Source organism: Eretmochelys imbricata, chromosome 4 (assembly GCF_965152235.1).
Source record: "Eretmochelys imbricata isolate rEreImb1 chromosome 4, rEreImb1.hap1, whole genome shotgun sequence".
In the NCBI taxonomy this organism is placed as follows: domain Eukaryota; kingdom Metazoa; phylum Chordata; order Testudines; family Cheloniidae; genus Eretmochelys; species Eretmochelys imbricata.
In genome coordinates, this window is record NC_135575.1 from 61,466,615 (window position 1) to 61,487,857 (window position 21,243).

General features: G+C 42.9%; 1 protein-coding gene across 1 annotated transcript in view; it reads left to right on the forward strand.

The window, feature by feature from the left end:
• FHIP1A (FHF complex subunit HOOK interacting protein 1A) overlaps positions 1-21,243 on the forward strand; it is a 49,425-nt gene that overhangs the window by 12,156 nt on the left and 16,026 nt on the right. Inside the window, exons 3-5 of the mRNA XM_077815366.1 lie at positions 92-247; positions 3,105-3,191; positions 20,453-20,620. Of these exons, the coding sequence (XP_077671492.1) occupies positions 92-247; positions 3,105-3,191; positions 20,453-20,620 (411 nt within the window). The remainder of the gene's footprint in view (positions 1-91; positions 248-3,104; positions 3,192-20,452; positions 20,621-21,243) is intronic.

The following is a 21,243-nucleotide window of genomic DNA, read 5'->3' on the forward strand; positions in this document are numbered from 1 at the left end:
ATGTTTTAATGTTATGTTGGAACATTGTTTAAGTCCATGAACTGAACAGTTGAGTAAAGGCCTGTTTTTTCTTCATTATTTCTGAATACAGGTACTAGCAACAGGACTGAGTGGCCTCTATTCATCTTTGCCTACAAAGCTGGAAGAAAATGGAGAATGGCACTGTCTGCTGAAAGATGACTGGCTCCTGTCCCCAGCTCTTGTTCAGTTCATGAATTCCCTAGAGTTTTGCAATGCAGTAATACAGGTACTGGATCTGACTCAGATTTTTTTCTTTATAGCATCAGTTAAACTATACTGTCAAAGCTTTTTACAGGATGTGTTTATTTGGTGGACAGTAGTGTATAGAACTAATTTTTATTTAGTTTAGTGTAACATCATTGTTTAAATGAATGAATGAAAGATCTGCTCTAGGAGTTATTTTGGGGAAGTCCTGTGGCCTGTGTTATAAAGGGGGTCAGACTAGATGATCACAACGGTTCTTCCTGGCCTTGGAATATATGTATGAAAAAAGTGTTCAAAGCTGTTACTGTTCAGTATGGTTACAAAGATTAATCTACACAGGTAGCTTTCAAGTAGCAAATGTTTCTAATTAATAAAATGTAAATATGCAGGTTTTGGGGAGTTGTTACATTGAGTAATTGGGAGCCTTGTCTTAGTTCTCTTCCTAAAGATTGTTGATTGCATTTTAAATACCCAAATTGATATTAAAAGAAATCAAATGTCTTTATTTGAGGAAAAAGGTAATTTTATCTATTTGAGTAGAGAAGAATATCCCATCTTTACATCTAGGTTCTCATAAAAGTCTACAAACAAAAACACTTATTTTCCCTAATCATGTCTACTATATAAAGAATATTGTTACCTTAATTGAATTTAGCAAGAGTTAAGCATCATCTTATCAACACAAATTAAATTCCCTTCAAAATTGGTCTGTTTAGAACACACCCTCTGTTCTTGATTTCTCGATTAGATTTTTTCCTCTTGATTCCTGGTTATTTTTCATCTCCAGTCTAAAGATAAAAATCAGGTTTTATATATTTTTCTAGGCTACAGTTTTTCTACAGCCAGTGTTTTATGAGAAGACAATATAAATTTTGCTGCATCTGTGGATTTGTTTTCTGTATAAGGAAGCGTGCTCAATAACATTAGTGAAGTTGTCATATTTTACTGTGAATTAAAAAGTAATTTCTATAAAGGTTTGTATGCAAAATTTAGTGAAGCAACTGACTATACTTGTATAACACAGATGAAGCTTTATTTATCATTTTTTAAAAAAAGCTTACATGTCATAAATAGAATTAATAGTTGTTTTTACCCTCGAAGCTGCAATATAATCAGCCTTCTAATGCGTACGTGTTGAAATGTGAAATGGTGGCCATACTCATTTCTAAGTCTACCGTGTTCCAAGAGAGGTTACAATCTTAGCCAGTGACGTTTGATACTACATTTTTTCATTAGAGTGAAGGCTGTTAAGGATAGTAAAGAAAATGTGAAATTATTTTAAATCAGTGTAAAAATAAATCCAAACAATCAGATATTTTAAAACGTATTTCTGTAAAGGGGCGGGGGGACAGACATTGAATGAATTCTATTTTTTATGTAGTGCTAGATTGTAATTTTACAGTCTACACTCGATATGAGGCAGAGCATAGCTGGACCACCACAGGAGCACACCAGAGAACTAATTGTGACTAAGGGTATGTCTGCACTGCATTTTAAAACCTGTGGCAGCAAGTCACAGAGATTGGGTCTACAGGCTCTCATGCTACAGTGCTAAAAATAGTCATGTAGCTCGAGCACTGAAGCCCATGTCCTAGGTTTCATAGTCCAAGCTCCAGCCTGAACCTGAAGATCTAAACAACTGTTTTTAGTGCCTTAGCGTGAGCCTAAGTCTGTAGATGCAGGTGCTTGACTCTCTGCTATGGGTTTTAAAACACAGTGTAGACATACCCTCAGCCACAGATTCACCTTGGTCATGCTGGTGAGGGGAATATATAGCTGCTTTTCATGAAGTGGTTTATTCTGTCCTGGGACAGCTACTCGTACCAGTGAATAAACAGGGAGGGTGGAGCCAGGACTCCAGCCGCTCTCTGACTTCCTCCCTCTCTCTCTCCCCACCCACTGGGTTGAAGAGGGGAGTATTATTGGGGTAGTATCCCCTGTTCTCCCCTCCACAGCTGGAGTCACAAATCTGAGGAGGGCTGAGCAGAGGCATAAGAGGACCGTGTTCTTGGACAAGTAAGGGCTGGGACATTCTGAGGAGTGGGTGGGTGTGTGTGACATATTATGCATATACATGCGTAGTGTAATTAAAATTTAAAAAAAAAATACTTGGTTTCTAATACACTTCTGTGCTCCTATAATACCAAATTTATTTTTAGAAAGTATTAGTTCATAATATTACGTAACTGTTTTGCTCTTTTGAAAACAAAAAAATTAACTCCACATTGTAAAAATAAGCAATGGTTTGTCATGTTTACTACACGATTTTTATTACAAATGACAAGTAACTTGTCTTTTTTAAGTGCTTAACCAGTCTATTGAGTGAGTAACGCACTTTCAAAAGGGAAAAAAGGTTGCGTGTTTGGCCAGCGGAGTGAGAATGCTCCCAATATCTCATGTACTCTTGAAATATATTAAAACCTACCACTCTGCTTTTTTATAGTAGTATTACAAGTTAATATTGGTATGTCCACCTTAGTGACCCTGTCAGGGCTGGTAGGGCTAAAATTAGACCTGCCAGTTCTATTTTGGTTCATGGGCATGCATAGCACACTGTCCGTTCATTCATCCTTGTCAGCAGGCAGGGAGATTGAAATATATGGGAAAAGCCCTGTCTCTGTGTTTGGCTATATCATTCTTGTTGTTCCTTAACTTTGTGTATTTAATCGCAGAGGGGAAACCTTTTAATACCCAAAACAAAAACTGTTCAAAAGAACAAAATCAAGGTATCTTGTTGAAATGGGCAGAGGGTTTTGACAGTGATTAAAGATATTCTGTGTTTTATCTTATTTTAAGAATCTTTGCAGAGAACTATTGCTTTAAGAACAAATATGATGGTTCAGAGATGCAGTTTATCATGACACGAGATTTCTTTTTAGGTGGCACATCCCTTGATTCGTAACCAGCTTGTGAACTACATTTACAATGGGTTTTTGGTGCCAGTAATGGCTCCTGCACTCCATAAGGTCAGTGACTTGTGTGTGCATACACTTTGCTTTATAGTAGACAAAGGCAACATTAATAATCAATGGGATACTATTCGGTGGTGATGAAATTCCATATAATCTAATTGCATGTGTTTAGGCCAACTTTGCCCCCTCCCCTTTCCATACTCTCCATTTACCTTTTATGGCATTTGATCGTTAACCAGGATGGAGGCATCTCTCTGTGATGGCAGAAGATCTTCGTTCAGTAGAGGAGTATGTACTGGTTTAATCTGTTATAGACGTGACTGTAGCACATCAGTTTGAGGTCAGCATCCTCCACCTATCTGGGAAATAAGCCCCAAGTCGGCTGCCAGCCCAGGCCTTGCACGTGATTATGAAGTAGGCTGGTTTTGTGATGCTGTGTCAATGCAAGAATGAACAAGTTTGAAATGTAAAAACTAAGTCTTGTTTGTTTGACGTGACTTTTAATGTTAAATCCATATTAATCCTATTAGTACCAGCATGTTGGTGATGTTAATGGTAGGGGGCCTGCTCCCACTGCTTGAGGGAACGATGGTAGGAAGACAGTGACTTTTTTCAGCAATAAAAAACTATTACATATGGAGATGCACAAAATTTGGCAGCTATGACTCTGTTAAGAAATTTACGCATCATGGTGGTTCAGTTGAAGTGTCATTAGCCTTACTGCTGTACTATCTGTCTACTTCTTGCTCTTCAGCCTAGTGCTGCTCTTAGTTAAAGAGCTGTAGCGGGAGCTTCTAACCTGTTTCCAACTTTCTAAAGCAAGGTTTATGTTACATATTGCCATACAGCTTCTGTAGCAGTGCTGAGTACTGTACCCATGTTTGGAGAAGAAATGGTAGTTCTCCTTCAAGTGCTGGTCCCTATGAGTATTTCACTGTGGGTACACATGTGCTTCATGTGCCTGAGACTAAATAATGCTTGTTATTAGCTACTTCTGGGGGAATTGTGTGCCAAAAAATTAAACATTCCACGCACAATATTTTAAAATTCTGAAAAATTCTGCATATTTTATTTGTCAAAATACCACCATAGAATCACACCAGTTTCAAGTATTTTTGGTCATTTATTTCAAAATACTGTCAGCAAGTATGTCTGTAACAATACAGATGACAAAAAGATTCAGAAAATATTTTTTGACAAAATAGATTCCTTACCAAGCATATTAATACAGAACTCTGAGTAATAATTCATTTAAACTACAATACAGAACCATATTTCCCACACCCAAGAAGCAGTGCAAAGACTGGGGGGAGTCAGGGGTAATGGAGGAGCTGAGGGAGAGGGAAATAATTGCTGGGAAGGACCCTGGGTGTGAACCTGAAGGGTTGTTAGATATGGGTGGGAAAAGTATGGAACAGGGTTTTTTGGGGGGTGGGGAGGGACTATTAGCGAGCTTCCCCCATGTAGACTTTGGCTGACCTCTAACCTCTCCCATTCAGTCAGGCCCGTGTCCCTCCATCCCCCACTCAGACACCCACTCCCCCCAACCCATGTGGCCCTGCACCCGGTCCCCATGTCTCTGTGCCCCCACTCAGCCACCTTCTGTCCCTATGTAGCTCTGCACCCCCTCCCCCATCACCATGTGGCTCTGCACCTCCCTCCCCCTTACAGTCCTGTGCCTCTGCTCCCATTCAGCCCCTACCCCAGTCTGTCCTCCCCCACTAGCCCTTATGAGCCCCTGTCTGACATCTCAGCACCCCACGCTGTCTGTCTCCCATTAGCCTGTCTCCTGACCTGGCCCACTGCGAAGACAGCAGGCTTTTTCTCTTTCCTTGCTGGCTGGCAGTGGCTGCTGTGTTCTATTGCCACAGAGCCCTCTGGTGGGCAAAATGTGGAACTGCAGCAACTTTTCAGCAGAAGTTTTTTCTCTGCGCAAAAAAATTAAAAATATGCTTGGCTCATTAATTATGGACGCAGTGGTGCAGAATTCCCCAGGAGTATATTAGCATCCATTTGTCCACTCCTGCGCTGTTCCTATCCTCATGCTCTGAACCAAAGTTATAAAGAGCAGTGTGGACCACCCATTTCTCCTGTTCCTACTTACCGTTGCATGGTCTGAGGTGGAACATTCCAGTTTACTCTAAGTTCTTCCTTCCACTTGATCTGTAAATAATGTATATCAAGTTATTAGACTGTTCTTGTTTTAATTAGTATAGACACTTAAGTTTGGGAAGTTGTTTTTCCCTTTCCTCCCCATCTCCCTTTCTGGTGCAAAGCTCAGACTATGCCCAGGACTCTGGACTTCAAAAACTCTCTATCCTGCTTCGAGCCTTCCTGGTCAGCGATGACTATTAGAGGTGCCTATACTGCCTTGGAGAATCTCACATCTCTGCCAAGCCTAGTATCTGCTGCTCCTTCCCCAGCCGAACCTGCCAAGCATGGGAGGTTAGATTGCAGTAACTTCTTATGGAGTGTTCAGTGAGGCCTCAGTCTGACCCACCCTGGGCAAATTCCCTGGTATATCATGTGTTAAGACAGAGGGGTAGAGCTAAGGACTTCTCTATTCAGATGAAGCACTATCTAGGAGAGTATCCCCCCAAGTCCTCCTCTAAGAGGAAGACTTTTCCTCGACACCCTCTAAACCATGAGTCTTTGTGCCATAGGGTCCAGAGGTTCAGAATCCCTGAAGACCCACAGTACTGAGTCTCACGCTCTGAGGGCTAAGTGTGCTGCAGCTTCAGCTCTGGCACTGTCTGTTTCCCCTTCGTAGTTAGTACTGTGCAAGGAGAAACACTGCAACTCCCTACCTGGACAACCATCCGTACTAGCAAAGAAGCACAGGGAGTCATATGCACCAACAGTACTGATATGCTCGCATAGGGAAACTCTCACTAGCAAGGGACTCCCTATTAGGGTTGCCAATTTTGGTTGGACGTATTCTTGGAGATTTCATCACATGACATAATCTTTAATTAAAGATTAATTTTTAATTTCTGGACACTCCAGGACAATCCTAGAAGATTGGCAACCCTACTCCCTATGCCAGCTCCGTTGGTTTTGGGAGATGGGACCTTTCATTTCCTGACTGGAGAGAGGTATACGACCACTGAGGATATCACTATCCTCACGGATCTGCACTCTCCCATCCTTTCAGACCTAGTCCTTTTTAGGGAGATTCTGAGACCATCAGGGCAGGAATACTATGAAGAGCGGGGCTGTTCTCTAGTACCATCCACCAGTAGGGGAGCTATAACATCAACAGAACAGATGACACTGCTTTTAGAATTGGACCCAATATTGTTCTCGTCGGGAGGGTCTGACATTGAGGAGGGACCATCATTGCCTCCATCGAGTGAGGTTAATCTGGATGCAAGATCCAGAATCTCCTGGGCTCTTCCACAAGACATACCTCTCTCAGGACTACTGGTACTCCATGCCTTGGGGACCATCTCAGTCTATGATGGATCTGTCTCACTGGCCATATTGGGGGCCGTCGTACCTGTACATGCATTACCCAGAATCAATACGGTTCCATCAAGGATGCCATCATCCTGCTCCTCCAAGAGACCAGCTTGAGTTCCTCTTGGAGCCCATGGAAGAGGAGGAAGAAGAGCCAGATCCAGCAGTAGGGTGGTACCCCTGGTTAACAAAGCTATCCCAGAGCCAGCTAAGGTGTTGTGGCAAATCCAGCGATAAGCACACCTATTCCAACTCCTAAAAGGACAGAGAAGAGGTATTTTGTCCCAACCAAGGAGAAAAGTTTTTATGTTCACTCAGCCTGCCCCAAACTCCTTGGTAGTTTGAGCCACCATGGAAAGAAATAGACAGCAGCAAAGGAAATCTGCCCCTTCAAAAAAGAATGAGACCTACCCACTTTGTCAGGTTTCAGACCTCTGGCTCCAGCCCAAGTGGGAGTATCTACACTCCTATTTTAGTTCCACAGTATGAACCTGAGTCAATTGACCCAGGCTCTGAGACTCGCTGCCATTGGTGTTTTTTTGTTTTTTTTTGCAGTGTAGACATGCACTAAGTGTGCTTGATCTCCTCTTCCCCACCCCTCCCCCCTCCCTCGAGGTCAAACACTTCTCTAAGTCATTCTTATAATCTTGTTTCTAAGTTTAGTTAAGTTTCCAACGTTAAAGAGTTCTTAAAAGAAGTGCTTTCTGTAGAGCAGTATCTTATGGTCCTCCACATTGCCTCAAAACTAAGTCTGTTCCCTGCACGTACAACTGTGATATTAAACACAAACTCTGCTGGACAGATGCATGCTGAAACAGGAAGCCAAACAGTCTGCTCAGCTGGTACAACTCCTTTTCTATTAGTAGGGGGTTGCCATTGAAGAGTTTTGTGTTCATGTCTCCATCTGAGGATGGTGAAGGAAACCCTTTCCCTCCCCCCTCATAGAAAAGGTAGAGATCGCATAAGCAGCTTTACCTCTCTCGCACTGCATTACTGTATTGGATGTCTCGCTTTCTATATGGCAGCCCAGAGTTGATGGTGTCTCTATAGGGAGTTAACCGCATGCTGCCAGATTTACACTATATCTACACTGTCCCACAGTTCGAATTACAGGGGTATAAATACAGTGCTCACCAAAGTGCTGTGCTGTTAATCCCCCATGTGGATGCTGTGAGGGCAAACTAAAAGGTTCCTAGTTGGCATTGATGTAGTCCTACAATATGAACCTTTTAGTTTGTGCCCAGAGTGTCCACATGGAGGAGTTACAGCGCAGCACTTTGTATGCACTGTTGTTCACACCCCCGTAGTCCAAACTCTGGGGCAGTGTAGACAAGCCCTGAATACTTCATCTCTGAGCAACTATGGAAAGCATTGTATCAAGATTGGGACAACAGAAGCTCAAAAATCTTGTCAGAAATAATTTATGTTCTCTGGATGAAAGTTTAAACTTTTTTACGTTCCATATCAACAGCTCCAAAGAAACTACACAAGAGCAGGAAAGTATTCTAATAGTGGTTATAGTAGAGAATTCTTATAGTAGAGAATTCTATGGGAAATTTCATTTATTGAGCAAAGCATACAATTCTGGCTTCTTACAAAAAGGTGAAAATGGTTTCCATTTTTGCTAGTGAAGTCTTATAGATTTTTCTTGTAAAATGTAGTGATTTGGGTAAATTGTTTCTTTTTTGGTCAATTACAGCAAAATACTATAAATTAGAATACATTTACAAAAGTTTGACTAAACTGGACAATATTTCAATCTACAGATTGGGCAGTTCTGAAGAATTTCTATTTTGCAGTGAAAATATGCAAGACTCAAAACCAAGGATTTTCCCAAAATCCAGCTACCAAACACACAACGTTTAATTGATATTCAATTGTTATAAAAATTGGAATCTGAATGGGAAAAAAAAATCTGCTTGTGTGCAACAAATGAAACCTTCTACCAGATTAAATCAAAATTATGGATTTACTGGTCAACCAGTGGAACCAGAAGTCCTCAATCCAGCAGCAGTGCAGGCTAGAAAAAAAAGCGGGGGGGGAAAAAAAAAAGCAAACACTGTACTGCCTTGGGGCTAAAGCCCAGAGGCTTAGGGCTTCAGCCACTGGAAGGGGTGGCGGGGAGGAGGAGGGAGGCTTGGGTCTGCACCTGCAAGGTGGGGGGTAGAGTCAGGGCTCCAGGCTTCTTACCCTTGGGAGCACTGGGGCTCAGGGCTTTAGATGGGGTGGGAGGGAGCACTGGGGAGCATGGCTTCAGCCCACAGCTCCGCTGACAGTTTCCATGGGTGTGTGTGTGGGGGGGGGCAGTCACAGGCACTGGCTTCCTCCTTGCTTCAGGGGTGCTCAATGCCCATTCTGGCCCAGGCTTCCCCCCCACTCCACATCTTCACCTAAGCCCTTACCCCCATCCCCACTCCTCCCCCTGCCCCCTCTGGTGCCTCCTGCACACCATGGAACAGCTGATCGCAGTGGGCAGTAGGTGCTGGGAGGGAGGGGGAGGAGTTGATCGGCAGGGCCACTGGCAGGCAGGAGGCGCTGTGGGGGAGGGGATAGCTGACTGCCAGTGGGTGCTAAGCCCTAATTTTTTTCTGTGGGTACTCCAGCCCTGGAGTTCCCATGGAGTCAGTGCCTGTGGTGCCAGGGCTCAGGGCTTCAGCCCTGCGGCTCTATTCCTGCCTTCAGCCCTATGGGGGCGCTGGGTCTTGGGGCATTAGCTATAAGGGGAGCAGCAGTTTCAGCCCTGCACTCCCCCCGTAGCTAAAGCCCCAAGGCCCCCCCCCCCACTGCAGCAGGGAGTGGAGGTGCAGAAGCCAGGAGCGGAGCCTTGGAGCTGAAGCCCCGGCCCCAGCGCTCCCCCCTAGGTCTAAAGCGCTGAGCCCCGGTGCTCCTATAGGGCAGAAGCCCTGAGGGCATCCCCCCCACTCTCCCACCCCATGGCTGCAGCCCCAATCCCTCATGGGGCTGAGCTCCATAACCTCTTTTTCAGAGTTACAGGCAATCTCCATTCCCAAGGTGTCCGTAACTCTGAGGTTCTACTGTATTGGAAGAGGAGAAAAAGATTCTAATTGGGTTATCCAGTCACTAAGAGCCAAATTCTTTTTACAGTTACTCTTTTGTCAATCCAGAATAATTTTATGGATGTCTTGGGAGCTGTTCTGGGTTTACACATTTTAACTGAGAGCAGAATTTAGCCCTGAGATTAGTCTAATCTGGCCCTGGCTATGAAGTACTTGAGATTAGTTGGGCATTAGTATTTAAAAAGCTAAAAACTGTTAATATCTGTCATTAAACCAGTTAACGAGACATTGGGCTGGCTATCACCACGTAAATGTTACTTAAGGAAATCAGATCTCCACATCAGTGAAACCGCTGCTAACATTTCCTTTTTGTGGGATCTGTCAGTGGTACTTAAGACTTTTATGAACCTTTTCTTATTCACCTTTGAAGTCAATTGAATTCACGTTTCTTTTGAAAACAGAAGTCAATTTGGCTGTTAGGAGAGTATCAAGCTCCAAGCCTTAGTCATTAATGAACCTTCTTCAGATTCAGCAAGTCCATTGTTCTTCCAATAACATATCTTTGCTGGCTACCAAAACTTCTTTTCAATTTTCATGTTCAAAATTAACAACTTAATGCACTATTCTGCCAAAACATATTTAATGGAGGACAGACTGCACCGTTTAGTGGATCTGAAGAAAGGCTCAGGTGCATCTGAGATAAACCACCTAGAACAGGGGTCTCAAACACGTGGTCCGCAGGCTGCATGCAGCCCGCGGGGCTATTTCCTGCAGCCCACCAGCTCCCCGTGGTCCCCCGCCCCCCGCGTTTACCTAGAGCGGCTCCGCCCAGCGTGCACCGGAGGCAGGGCAGGCTTCCTGCCTGCCTGCCCTGCCCCCGTGCCACTCTGGGAAGTGGCCGGGACCTGGGGGATGGGGGGGACAGGGATCTGTGTTGCCCTGGCGGCTCCTCCAGGTACCTCCCCCAAAGCTCCCATTGGCCGTGGTTCCCGTTCCCGGCCAATGGGAGCTGTGGGGGGTGGTGCCTGGAGGCGCGGCCAGGGCAACACACAGACCCCTGTGCCTCCCCTCCCCCAGGTTCCGGCTGCTTCCCAGAGCAGCGCGGGGACATGGCAGGCAGGGAGCCTGCCCTGCCCCCAGTGCGCGCCGGGCCGGAGCCTGCCCCCTGAACCCCTCCTGCATCCCAACCCCCCCTGCCCTGAGCCCCCTGCCGCACCCCAAATCCCTCCTGGGAATGAGGGTCAGGAAGGGGTGGGAAGAGGCAGGGGCCTCATGGAAGGGGTGGAGTGGGGGTGGGGGCCGGGGCAGAGTTGGGCGGGGTGCCAGTGATGTGGCCCTCGGGCCAATGTACTAATCCTCATGTGGCCCTTGTGGTCATTTGAGTTTGAGACCCCTGCCCTAGAAGGTAACGAGCAAATGCAGTTACATCTGAGGTCTTCATAAAACCCAGAAAAACTCCATAATAGGTTACTATTTTAAACCCTTGCTTCTGGGACAGACACCTCCTGGCTGAGTAGATAAGGAAGATTTTTCACTGTGCTGGAACAACTCCTTCATATATAGAAACCATTTCTAATTGCCACCCAAGAACTTAGTGCTGAGTTGATGATGTTTTTTCAAGTTATCTCACTCATACACCTGGAGACTTGTTTTTTAATAAAGAAAGGGCAAAATGAGAGAAACTCCTGAGCCAAATCCTTCCTTAAATCAGAACATAGATTCTGCTTCCATTATACACAGTGCTGTGGGCTTCCTAATTTCTAAAGTAATTTGGAACTTAAATAATAGAAAAATACCTGCACATTCACAGCCATGCACATAGAGGAACAGTTCCTGTTCTCAAGACAGATGCTTAAACTTTCTCTTATATTTTCAGCATTTTTTAACAGATGCAACCTGGGTGAGAGACTAGACTTTAACTTGGTCAGAGCAAAAAGTCTCTTTCTCCTAAAATCAGAATTTTGGAGTTCAACTTTCATATGAAGGCCTATCTGCCTCATAATGCTGTTACATTTTGACAACATGTCACTTATAGCTTGAAAGAGTGCAATTCTAAAAAGAAGCCTAATTTTTGGTGTTCTGTGTCAGTATCCTGACATGTAAGAAATAAACACACTTTTTTTCTAGGTTACTGAACTTATAGGATGATGATACAATTAACAGTAGGTACTATATGTCTCAATATTGTATTAATGCTGTAAATTCATTAGATGCGTCTTGCCACATTTTCAAAACTAACATTTGAGAGAGAGTATCAGAGGGGTAGCCGTGTTAGTCTGGATCTGTGAAAGCGGCAAAGAGTCCTGTGGCACCTTATAGACTAACAGACGTATTGGAGCATAAGCTTTCGAGGGTGAATACCCACTTCTTCAGATTTGAGAGAGAGTTCACCAAAAATAAGATCTGTTGAGCCAAAACCTGCAAAATTCCAGTTAAGCAAATGGGACAGATTATGTTATCAGTTAACCAGTGTAAATCCAGAGTAACTCCAGTGAAGCCTATGGAGCAGTGGTCACCAACTAGTAACTCGCAATCAACTGGTCAATTCTGGAGCCTCTGCCAGTCGATTGCCATCTCTGGCCACTAAAAGTCTGGCAGTGCAGCGGGACTAAGGCAGGCTCACTGCCTGCCCTGGCCCCATGCTGCTCCTGGAAGCGGCTGGCATGTCTCTGCAGCCTCTGTTGCTGCTGCCCCTGCCCCTTCAGCACCATCTCTGCAGAACCCATTGGCCGGGAACTTCCTAGTGGCTCTGACTAGCTCTGGTGGCAGGAGCTGTGGTGGTTCACAGCTCTGGCTCCCAATACAGCCGTTCTGGCTTTGGTGGAAGCAGTGGTGATGGCTCTAGTTGCAGCAGCACTGAGGGGCATGAGCCAGAGGGAGCGGATGGCACAACCTGGAGCTGGGCAAGGGGGACACAGAGTGGGAGAAGGAGTGAGAGTTTATTTGAATATGGGACATGTGACTGCATGTAGGGGCCCACAATAAAAACCTGCACCAACCCCCATCATTTTGTTCTTCTGCCACTGGCAGATGGGAGAAGGAGATGGGGGCAGGATGGCCCAGATTAGGTGGGGCCCGGTTAGCATTTGCCGTCCTTTCTAGTTGTTAAATCTGCCCCTGCAATGGATCTCACCTTGATGCACTGTATGGTAAACCAGCTATTCAAGTACAGGACTTCTCCAAGCAGATAATCAATTTACTGTGGTAATTATTTAAGATTAAGATTTACTCTGGGTTACACAAGAGACAAACTGGGGGATGATCATTTGTTAACGCCACTATATGGACAGGGGACTATTCATTACAGCATATATATGCCTTAAGTACTGTATATCTTTGTGACTATCCAAAAATAATTTTCTACTTTAATTGGGAGTGATGTCATCCTTCTCCTTACTGAAAACCGTTTGCACAAGGAAGGATGATATTGCTTTATTCTCTGGAAAAGGCGATCACTATGCCAAATGCTGCACATCTAATCTGTCCATTCTGTGGTATGTATAAAATATCTTTCACTTTGGTATCTAACTGGCACATGGATAGTTGCTTGGTAGGAGGCGCTATGAGCTCCTTCGAGGAGCAAAATGTGAAGCAGGGGCTGAATCATGATAGCCATATTCTTATGAAAGGGGGGAAAGCTGTAAATTAGCAATAATATTGTAAGGAGGCAGCAATAAAGAATTAGTGCACTTGGTTTTACACAATGAGAATAATATATTAAACTGACACTCACAATGACAATTATTTGACTCCTCACTATGTCAGAAGCATAGTAACTTGTGAAACCTGCATCATTTACATAGTTGCCACTCCATCATCTAATCCATCATCACAGAAGATATTTACTAAAAATGATGCCGTAATTAGAGAAGAGCACTAGATTTCAGGGGTGGCTTTCTCATGGTTTCTCTATTTTGAATAATCTGTAAGCAAACTTGTGTCTCTCTAAGACTGTGAAGACTTGGTCAGTCTATCCTGTAGCAGAAAATACTTTCAAAAAAAGATTTGTACCAGCCATTTTCTTTATGAAAAAATGTGGGATTCTTTTAACTATTGAATAAAAATAACCTCGGATGGAAACAAATGTGGATGGTAACACAAATTGTAGGCTGATCAGTAGATGAATGACATGAAAGTAGATTTTTTCCAGCTTTTTTTCTTTTAAATACTAGAATTCTACAGTAGGATTTGAAAAGACCACTTGTCTCATCCAGTCTTGACTGTTTTGAATAGGAAGGTTGAAATGTAGAGGATGCTGTGAATGGTTTTGGGAAGGTTGGTTTGTTGTTTTTGTTTTGGTAATTGTTTAATTGTAATATTGGAAAACTCATTTATTAACATTACCTATTCAATCTAACTTCCCTTGTAAAGGACTTTTTTGCAAGGGGATGTGTGGGGGGGAAACTCATATTTACTTGCTTTGACCAACTCCCTTCCTTGTGATATTTCTGATGCTTAGAAATTTAGGGATATCTGAAGAGAAGGGAGTTTTCAAAGCTCAAGAAAGATGACAGTTGAAGGCATGGGGAAAGTTTCAGGCGATCCTCTTTGTTTTTTCAAACTTGTTCATGTAAAGCCAAATCCGGAGCGCCTTAATGAGGTCCCACTCTGAGAAACTCCTGTTGACATCAGTGTCTACAATGAAACAAGGTCTCAGATTTGGCCTTGGTGAATAGCAGTGACATGGGCAATAAACACTTGCATTCTTTGGGAACCAGGGATGTATCTTTGATGCTAGGACTGTTTTAGGAGCAGGTTAGACAAACACCTGTAAGGGATGGTCTAGATCAGTGTTTTCCAAACTTGAGACGCCGCTTGTTCAGGGAAAGCCCATGGCGGGCCGGGCCGGTTTGTTTATCTGCTGCATCCAGAGGTTCGGCCAATCACGGCTCCCACTGGCCGCGGTTCACCGCTGCAGGCCAATGGGGGCTGCAGGAAGCAGCAGCTTGTACATCCCTTGGCCCGCGCCATTTCCCGCGGCCCCCATTGGCCTGCAGCAGCGAACCGCAGCCAGTGGGAGCCGCGATCGGCCGAACCTGCAGACACGGCAGGTAAACAAACTGGCCCGGCCCGCCAGGGGCTTTACCTGAACAAGCGGTGTCCCAAGTTTGGGAAACACTGGTCTAGATAATACTAGATAAGTGCAGCCATGTGTACAGGGGACTGGACCAGATGATCTCTCAAGGTCCCTTCCAGTCCTATGATTCTATGTTATATTATCTGTATGCTGTAAAGAAATTGATATGAATGTCTTCTAGAGAATCAAACTCGATATATTGCACTTAACTCAGGACACAGTCTCCAATCTGTTCAAAAGCGAGAGAGGCAAATTGAAGAAGAGAATAAAGAAAACAGCACTATAGTTAAAATATAGTGTTTCGGGGCCTTCAAGCACTTCCAGTGCTCCCACTGACTCCAACTAGCTTCCTCACAGTGCCAGTGAGGGAAGATTTTGTGACTTTTCCACCTTTGACCGGATACTCTGTAAGACCAGAAGTTCTTTCATTTTTCTCTGGGGTAATGGGTAGGAGTTTTCCTTGCTAAAAGTCTCTAAAGCCAAAACTGGAGGGAGGCGGTTAAATAAAAGTAAAAATTGTTTGGCATAAAGCAGAACTTAAGAGAGGAATCACAAAATGTATGACAAGTGTGAATGAATACATCCATTTAGCTATTGTGGAGGCATTGCTGGGTGAGCCCAAAACTTGAGTTATGAAATTTCTCCCTCATCTGTAGTCTACTCTCTATGAGTTTGTGTAAACTTTCACTGCAAGCCAGTGTTCTCTCTTCTTAATATACTCCTTTCCCTTTCAGTCTGGAAATGCAGATACTTCGTTATGTAGGGGGGCCCATTATCTTGGTGTCCGTGTGGAATAGAACAATGTGTTTCTCCAATCAGGATTCATCTTTGTTGTAGCGTAAATGATTTTGTTCTTATTTTGTTAGATTTTTTTTTCTTGTACTCTTGGTGTTTACCTGAATACTAATTTGCATTTAATAAAAAGGATTTACACACTTCCCAAAATCCCTCTCCCAAAGACATTTAATCCTATTAGGATCCAGAAAGTGGACGTGCTTCTTCCTGCCCACTGCTAAAGGACCCTTCCTCCCCCCCCAGCCTGAGGGGAGGATCCACAGGACCTGGAAGCCAAGTGATTTCGGGGGACAACTAATGAAATAACAGGGACAGAAGTGCTTTCAAAGGGTCAAACGAAGGACACATCCCTCACAGGTGTTTGTCTAACCTGCTTCTAAAACAGTCCTAGCATTAAAGGCATTTAATTGAAGGCAAGGGAACCAGCCGGTAGTCTGCAGAAAATTTAATTAATTTCCTTGTTTTTGATATGTCTTAAGAAAAACTGCTTCAGGATCAGCCATGCAAATGAACTGAGTCCAAGTTTCCAGGCTAACTGTCCTATACAGGGCTGGTTCTAGGTTTTCTGCCCCCCAAGCAAAAAAAAAAAAGAGTGGCCGGAAGAACGCTGCCCCTGGAATTGTGCCACCCCAAGCACGTGCTTGCTTTGCTGGTGCCTAGAGCCAGTTCTGGTCCTATAACATAAATAGAATACAATATTTCATTTCCCAAGGTTTTCAGAGAAAGTAATTCATATAGGAGAGAGACACCAACTGTCACAAATAGCATGAAAGAAAACAAAAGCAAAAAAATGTGAGATGAAGAGGAGATACACAGAGTACTGATAAACTAGTTTGAAAAATCCAGTTGCCACCTTAATGGCTCCTTTTCCCAAGCCATTGGCGATAGAACCCATGGCATGTAGTTGAGTAATTTCTGCCAAACAGCAGCATCTTTTGCTTTTGCTAGGTGGTGGGCTGGGCTCCCTCAGGCAAGTTTATATAATACATATTATAGATATCATTACACACACAAATTATGTTAAAAGAACCCTCTTAAGGTTGCAAACCTGAGCCATCTTTTGTACGTGACAAATCTGAGGAATTGGCACAGATTGAAGTGTCACTAGAGGAGGTTTTGGAATTAATTGAGAAACTTAATGGTAACAAGTCACCAGGACCAGATGGCATTCACCCAAGACTTCTGAAAGAACTCAAACGTGAAATTGTGGAACTATTAACTATGGTTTGTAACCTGTCCTTTAAATCAGCTACTGTTCCCAATGACTGGAAGATAGCTAATGTAAAGCCAATATATGAGAAGGGCTCTAGAGGTGATCCTGGCAATTACAGACCGGTAAGTCTAACGTCAGTACTGGGCAAATTAGCTGAAATAATAGTAAAGAATAAAATTGTCAGACACAGAAGAACATAAATTGTTGTGCAAAAGTCAACATGGTTTCTGTAAAGGGAGATCATGTCTTAGTAATCTGTTGGAGTTCTTTGAAGGGGTCAACAAACGTGGACAAGGGGGATCCCAGTGGACATAGTGTATTTAGATTTCCAGAAAGCCTTTGACAAGGTCCCTCACCAAAGGCTCTTACATAAATTAAGTTGTCATGGGGTAAGAGGGAAGAGCCTTTCATGGACTGAGAACTGGTTAAAAGACAGGGAATAAAGGGTAAGAATAAATGGTAAATTTTCAGAACAGAGAGGGACACCTAGTGGTGTTCCCCAAGGGTCAGTCCTAGGACCAATCCTATTCAACTTATTCATAAATGATCTGGAGAAAGGGGTAAACAGTGCGGTGGCAAAGTTTGCAGACGATATTAAACTGCTCAAGGTAGTTAAGACCAAAGCAGACTGAAGAACTTCAAAAAGATCTCACAAAACTAAGTGATTGGGCATCAAAATGGCAAATGAAATTTAACGTGGATAAATGTAAAGTAATGCACATTGGAAAAAATAACCCCGACTATACATACAATATGATGGGGAATAATTTAGCTACAACTAATCAGGAGAAAGATCTTGGAGTCATCGTGGATAGTTCTTTGAAGAAGTCCACGCAGTGTGCGGCGGCAGTCAAAAAAGCAATCGGGATGTTAGGAATCATTAAAAAAGGGATAGAGAATAAGACGGAGAATATCTTATTGCCCTTATAGAAATCCATGGTACGCCCACATCTTGAATGCTGTGTCCAGATGTGGTCCCCTCATCTCAAAAAAGATATACTGGCATTAGAAAAGGTTCAGAAAAGGGCAACTAAAATCATTAGGGGTTTGGAACGGGTCCCATATGAGGAGAGATTAAAGAGGCTAGGACTTCTCAGCTTGGAAAAGAGGAGACTAAGGGGGGATATGATAGAGGTATATAAAATCATGAGTGGTGTGGAGAAAGTGAATAAGGAAAAGTTATTTACTGGTTCCCATAATAAAAGAACTAGGGGCCACCAAATGAAATGAATGGGTAGCAGGTTTAAAACAAATAAAGGAAGTTCTTCTTCACTCAGCGCACAGTCAACCTGTGGAACTCCTTGCCTGAGGAGGTTGTGAAGGCTAAGACTATAACCCACCATTCTCTTTGTGTGTCCTTAAAGAGACTTGGTGGATGGGGTGGACAGACAGGAACAGACAGAAGCTACTGAAGAAAATGTCATCATGATGGCTGCTACCCCACCATCTCCTGATACCCCAGACCCCAACCAGTTCTCAAGTTTGTCCTAATTATAAGAAATGTCCTGAGCACACTAGGCCAGGGAGAACATTGCCACCTCCACCAGACTAAATCCCAGTCACCGCCTGGGATGAAACGAGATCAGACTTTAACAGCAGCAACTCAACTAACTACTCTTTTTTCCCAAAAGGACAGTTATTAGCATCTTTATTACCATCTAAGGGACTGTCAAACAAAACTCTCTCCAGCTAAAGGGAAAGGGAACAAATGATGTTGTTAAAAGTGAAAGTCTCACTTAATACTGTATATTTCAGATGCTTTAACTGTTTTTCCTTGTCTTCTGTATCTTCAATAAAATGTTAAAAGGATTGTTAATGGTGCATTTGCCATGGTACTGTACAGGCTACTGAACCCCGAACCTTATTTAACACTCTTTGATATTGGACAGTGACTGGGTTATGTTAACAAGTTTGGCCCATATATTCCATCAGTACTGTAATCAAAGACTGTGTCATAATGCATAAGCAGAAGGGGGCTGAATTAAGGCTGCCGAGGCAATCTTAATTTTGGCATTTACTAACTATTGAGTGCTTGACTTCCCAATCTTAATAATCTTCTAACTTTTGTGTGTGTGTGTGTAATGCATAAACTGTACTGCTAGCACCTAAGTTAGAGTGTAGGATTCTTGGTGCATGAGCTATGTCTTCATCTCTGCTTCATCATTGCTGAGCATACTTTCCTAGTTCATAAATAATACATTCAACTAATGTGTAGCTGGTTTTACTGAGTCTGCAGAGCCAGTGAGAATGGGATGCAGAGTATAGGCTGTGGCCATGAATTTCCTCTTTCGTGTCCTATATTCTCTTCCTTTTTTATTATGTTTGAGATTGAGGTTTGTTTCAGGCTAAGTTTATGGTAACAGACCAAGAAGATGAACTCCTGATTTTTTTTTTTTCTTGGTGAAGGATTTATGACCAGCTTGCATTAGTACAGTATCTTTTTTTTCCTAATGAAAAAGGGAGTTAGTAGTCAAAACTATCTGAACTATTAACATCAGGCAGAGAGGCAGTGTGTAAATAACAGGATAAAGCTTCAAAAAGAGAGTGAATGACCACCTCCAAATTTAGAGGTACTTGGAGTCTTCCACATTTCTACACAGTTCACAAGACTACGCAATATTCCTATGTTCTGTCACTAGTGGAAACAAGATTGTTTCCTAAGGTGATCCTAAAAATGTGTTAAAAGGCATCTGCAACGTGACATTCCTGTGCGCATAGCTAACATGCAGCATAATGGAACTGGGATTTTAATATTTACAGCATGTTACGCAAATGCTGCCCTTCTGAGTACTTTCTAAATCCTCTTAGCTTTTAAGTGACAGCTTTGATTCTTTTTTAATAAAATCTGTCTTTTCATGCATCCAGTTAAGAGTGGTAAATAAAAGATGTTTAATGCCCCTTTTCTTATAGACAGATTCCTATATGTAAGGATTTATCTTTGTACACGTAAGCTTATTAGGCTCATATGTAGCTATTTTTAAAAAGCTGACTTTGCAGCATCAGTGCATGATGCAGAGGGAGCCTTTGGAATGCTTTGTGCCTTGCCAGCACATATTGTCAATAGATAAGCTTAAAAAAACCCTGCGTTAGCAAAGTAACATGCAATATAAATTTTGATGTATGAATACCAAATACTTGGGCCTGAAATCTGGTAGGAAACTTTGTGCATCAATCTACGTGTGTGCGTGTGTGTGTGTGTATTTGGAGTAGGGGGTTAAAGTGCTGTTGGAAAATAAGAAGTGGAAAGGTAAAGAAGAAATACAACTTGGTGGAGGGATTTTTTCTTTTAAAAAGACCCCTATATCCTGTTTTGTTGGTTCATTCATTGTTTGCTCTTTACTATTGTTCCTTTTTAGGGGTGAGGCATATGCTGGTATTCAATATATGCATCTGAATACCAAATAAATGGCTTTACCATTTCCTGAATGCAAATCTGAACAGTGGCAGGAGAATGGAGCCAGCCCGGTGTTAGAGGAATGGTGATGAGGGTCTCAAGTTATTTGTGAACCAGTGTTGTATTTCAGCAGATAGAGGGGGGTGGTACTTTTTTTAACTAATCAAATCATTGCAATAAGAACAAAAATATTTGATTTTTGAATAAGTCAGAGGCTTTCTATTCCACATACTTAAAAGCAAAATGCACAAAATGTGCTTATTATAGTGTATCGTGTGTACAGTGTTACTGCAGAAGGCACACATAATGTAAGCACAGTGGTGTTTGTAGGATGTACACTTACCATATATTTGCTTGTAGGTGACTGTGGAGGAGGTAATGACTACAACTGCATACCTGGATCTCTTTTTGCGCAGTGTTTCAGAGCCAGCTCTACTCCAGATTTTCTTGCGTTTCATCCTGCTGCACCAGCATGAGAACGTGCACATCCTAGATACGCTCACGAGCCGAATCAACACTCCATTTCAGGTAAGGCAAGCAGGAGGGGAGCATGTGTGCTTTTGATGAATTTGGGTTAAGAGATTTAGTGGGAGCTTCATCATATCTGTATTTGCTATGGCTCTGTTTAACCTTTAACTGCGAATTTCCTTTCGTACCTGACTCTGTGATCTAAACATAATGTTGTTTTGCTGTAATTGTTGTCACTTAGCCACCATAGTGATGAGCAGTTTGGGAGTGTGTGAGATAGCTGTAGAGTGGTTGAAGGAGAGACTGTGGGGCTTCTAGGAGCCTAACTTCTGCCACAAAATAGAAAGTAAGTTTGGAGTAATCTACCTGCCTCTAGTGGAGTTATTCCCACTCTAGATACTGCTAAATTATTTCTGCCATAGATAACTCATCCCCTGAGATTTATACAAATATTCAAGAAGAACAATTTTGGTGGCCTTATGAAATAGCTCAGAATGCACCAAGTAACAGGCATTTTCAAATAAGTTTCACAGAAGAAACTACCCAGCCCCAAAACCATGAGATCATTATAACCACCCCGCTTCCAAATTACCTCAGTTGAGCACTGTCAATATGCCCAGTTTGTTCTTCAGGAACCAAGTATAAATCTTTCCAGCATGTTTGTTTACCAGTTATGTGGCCTG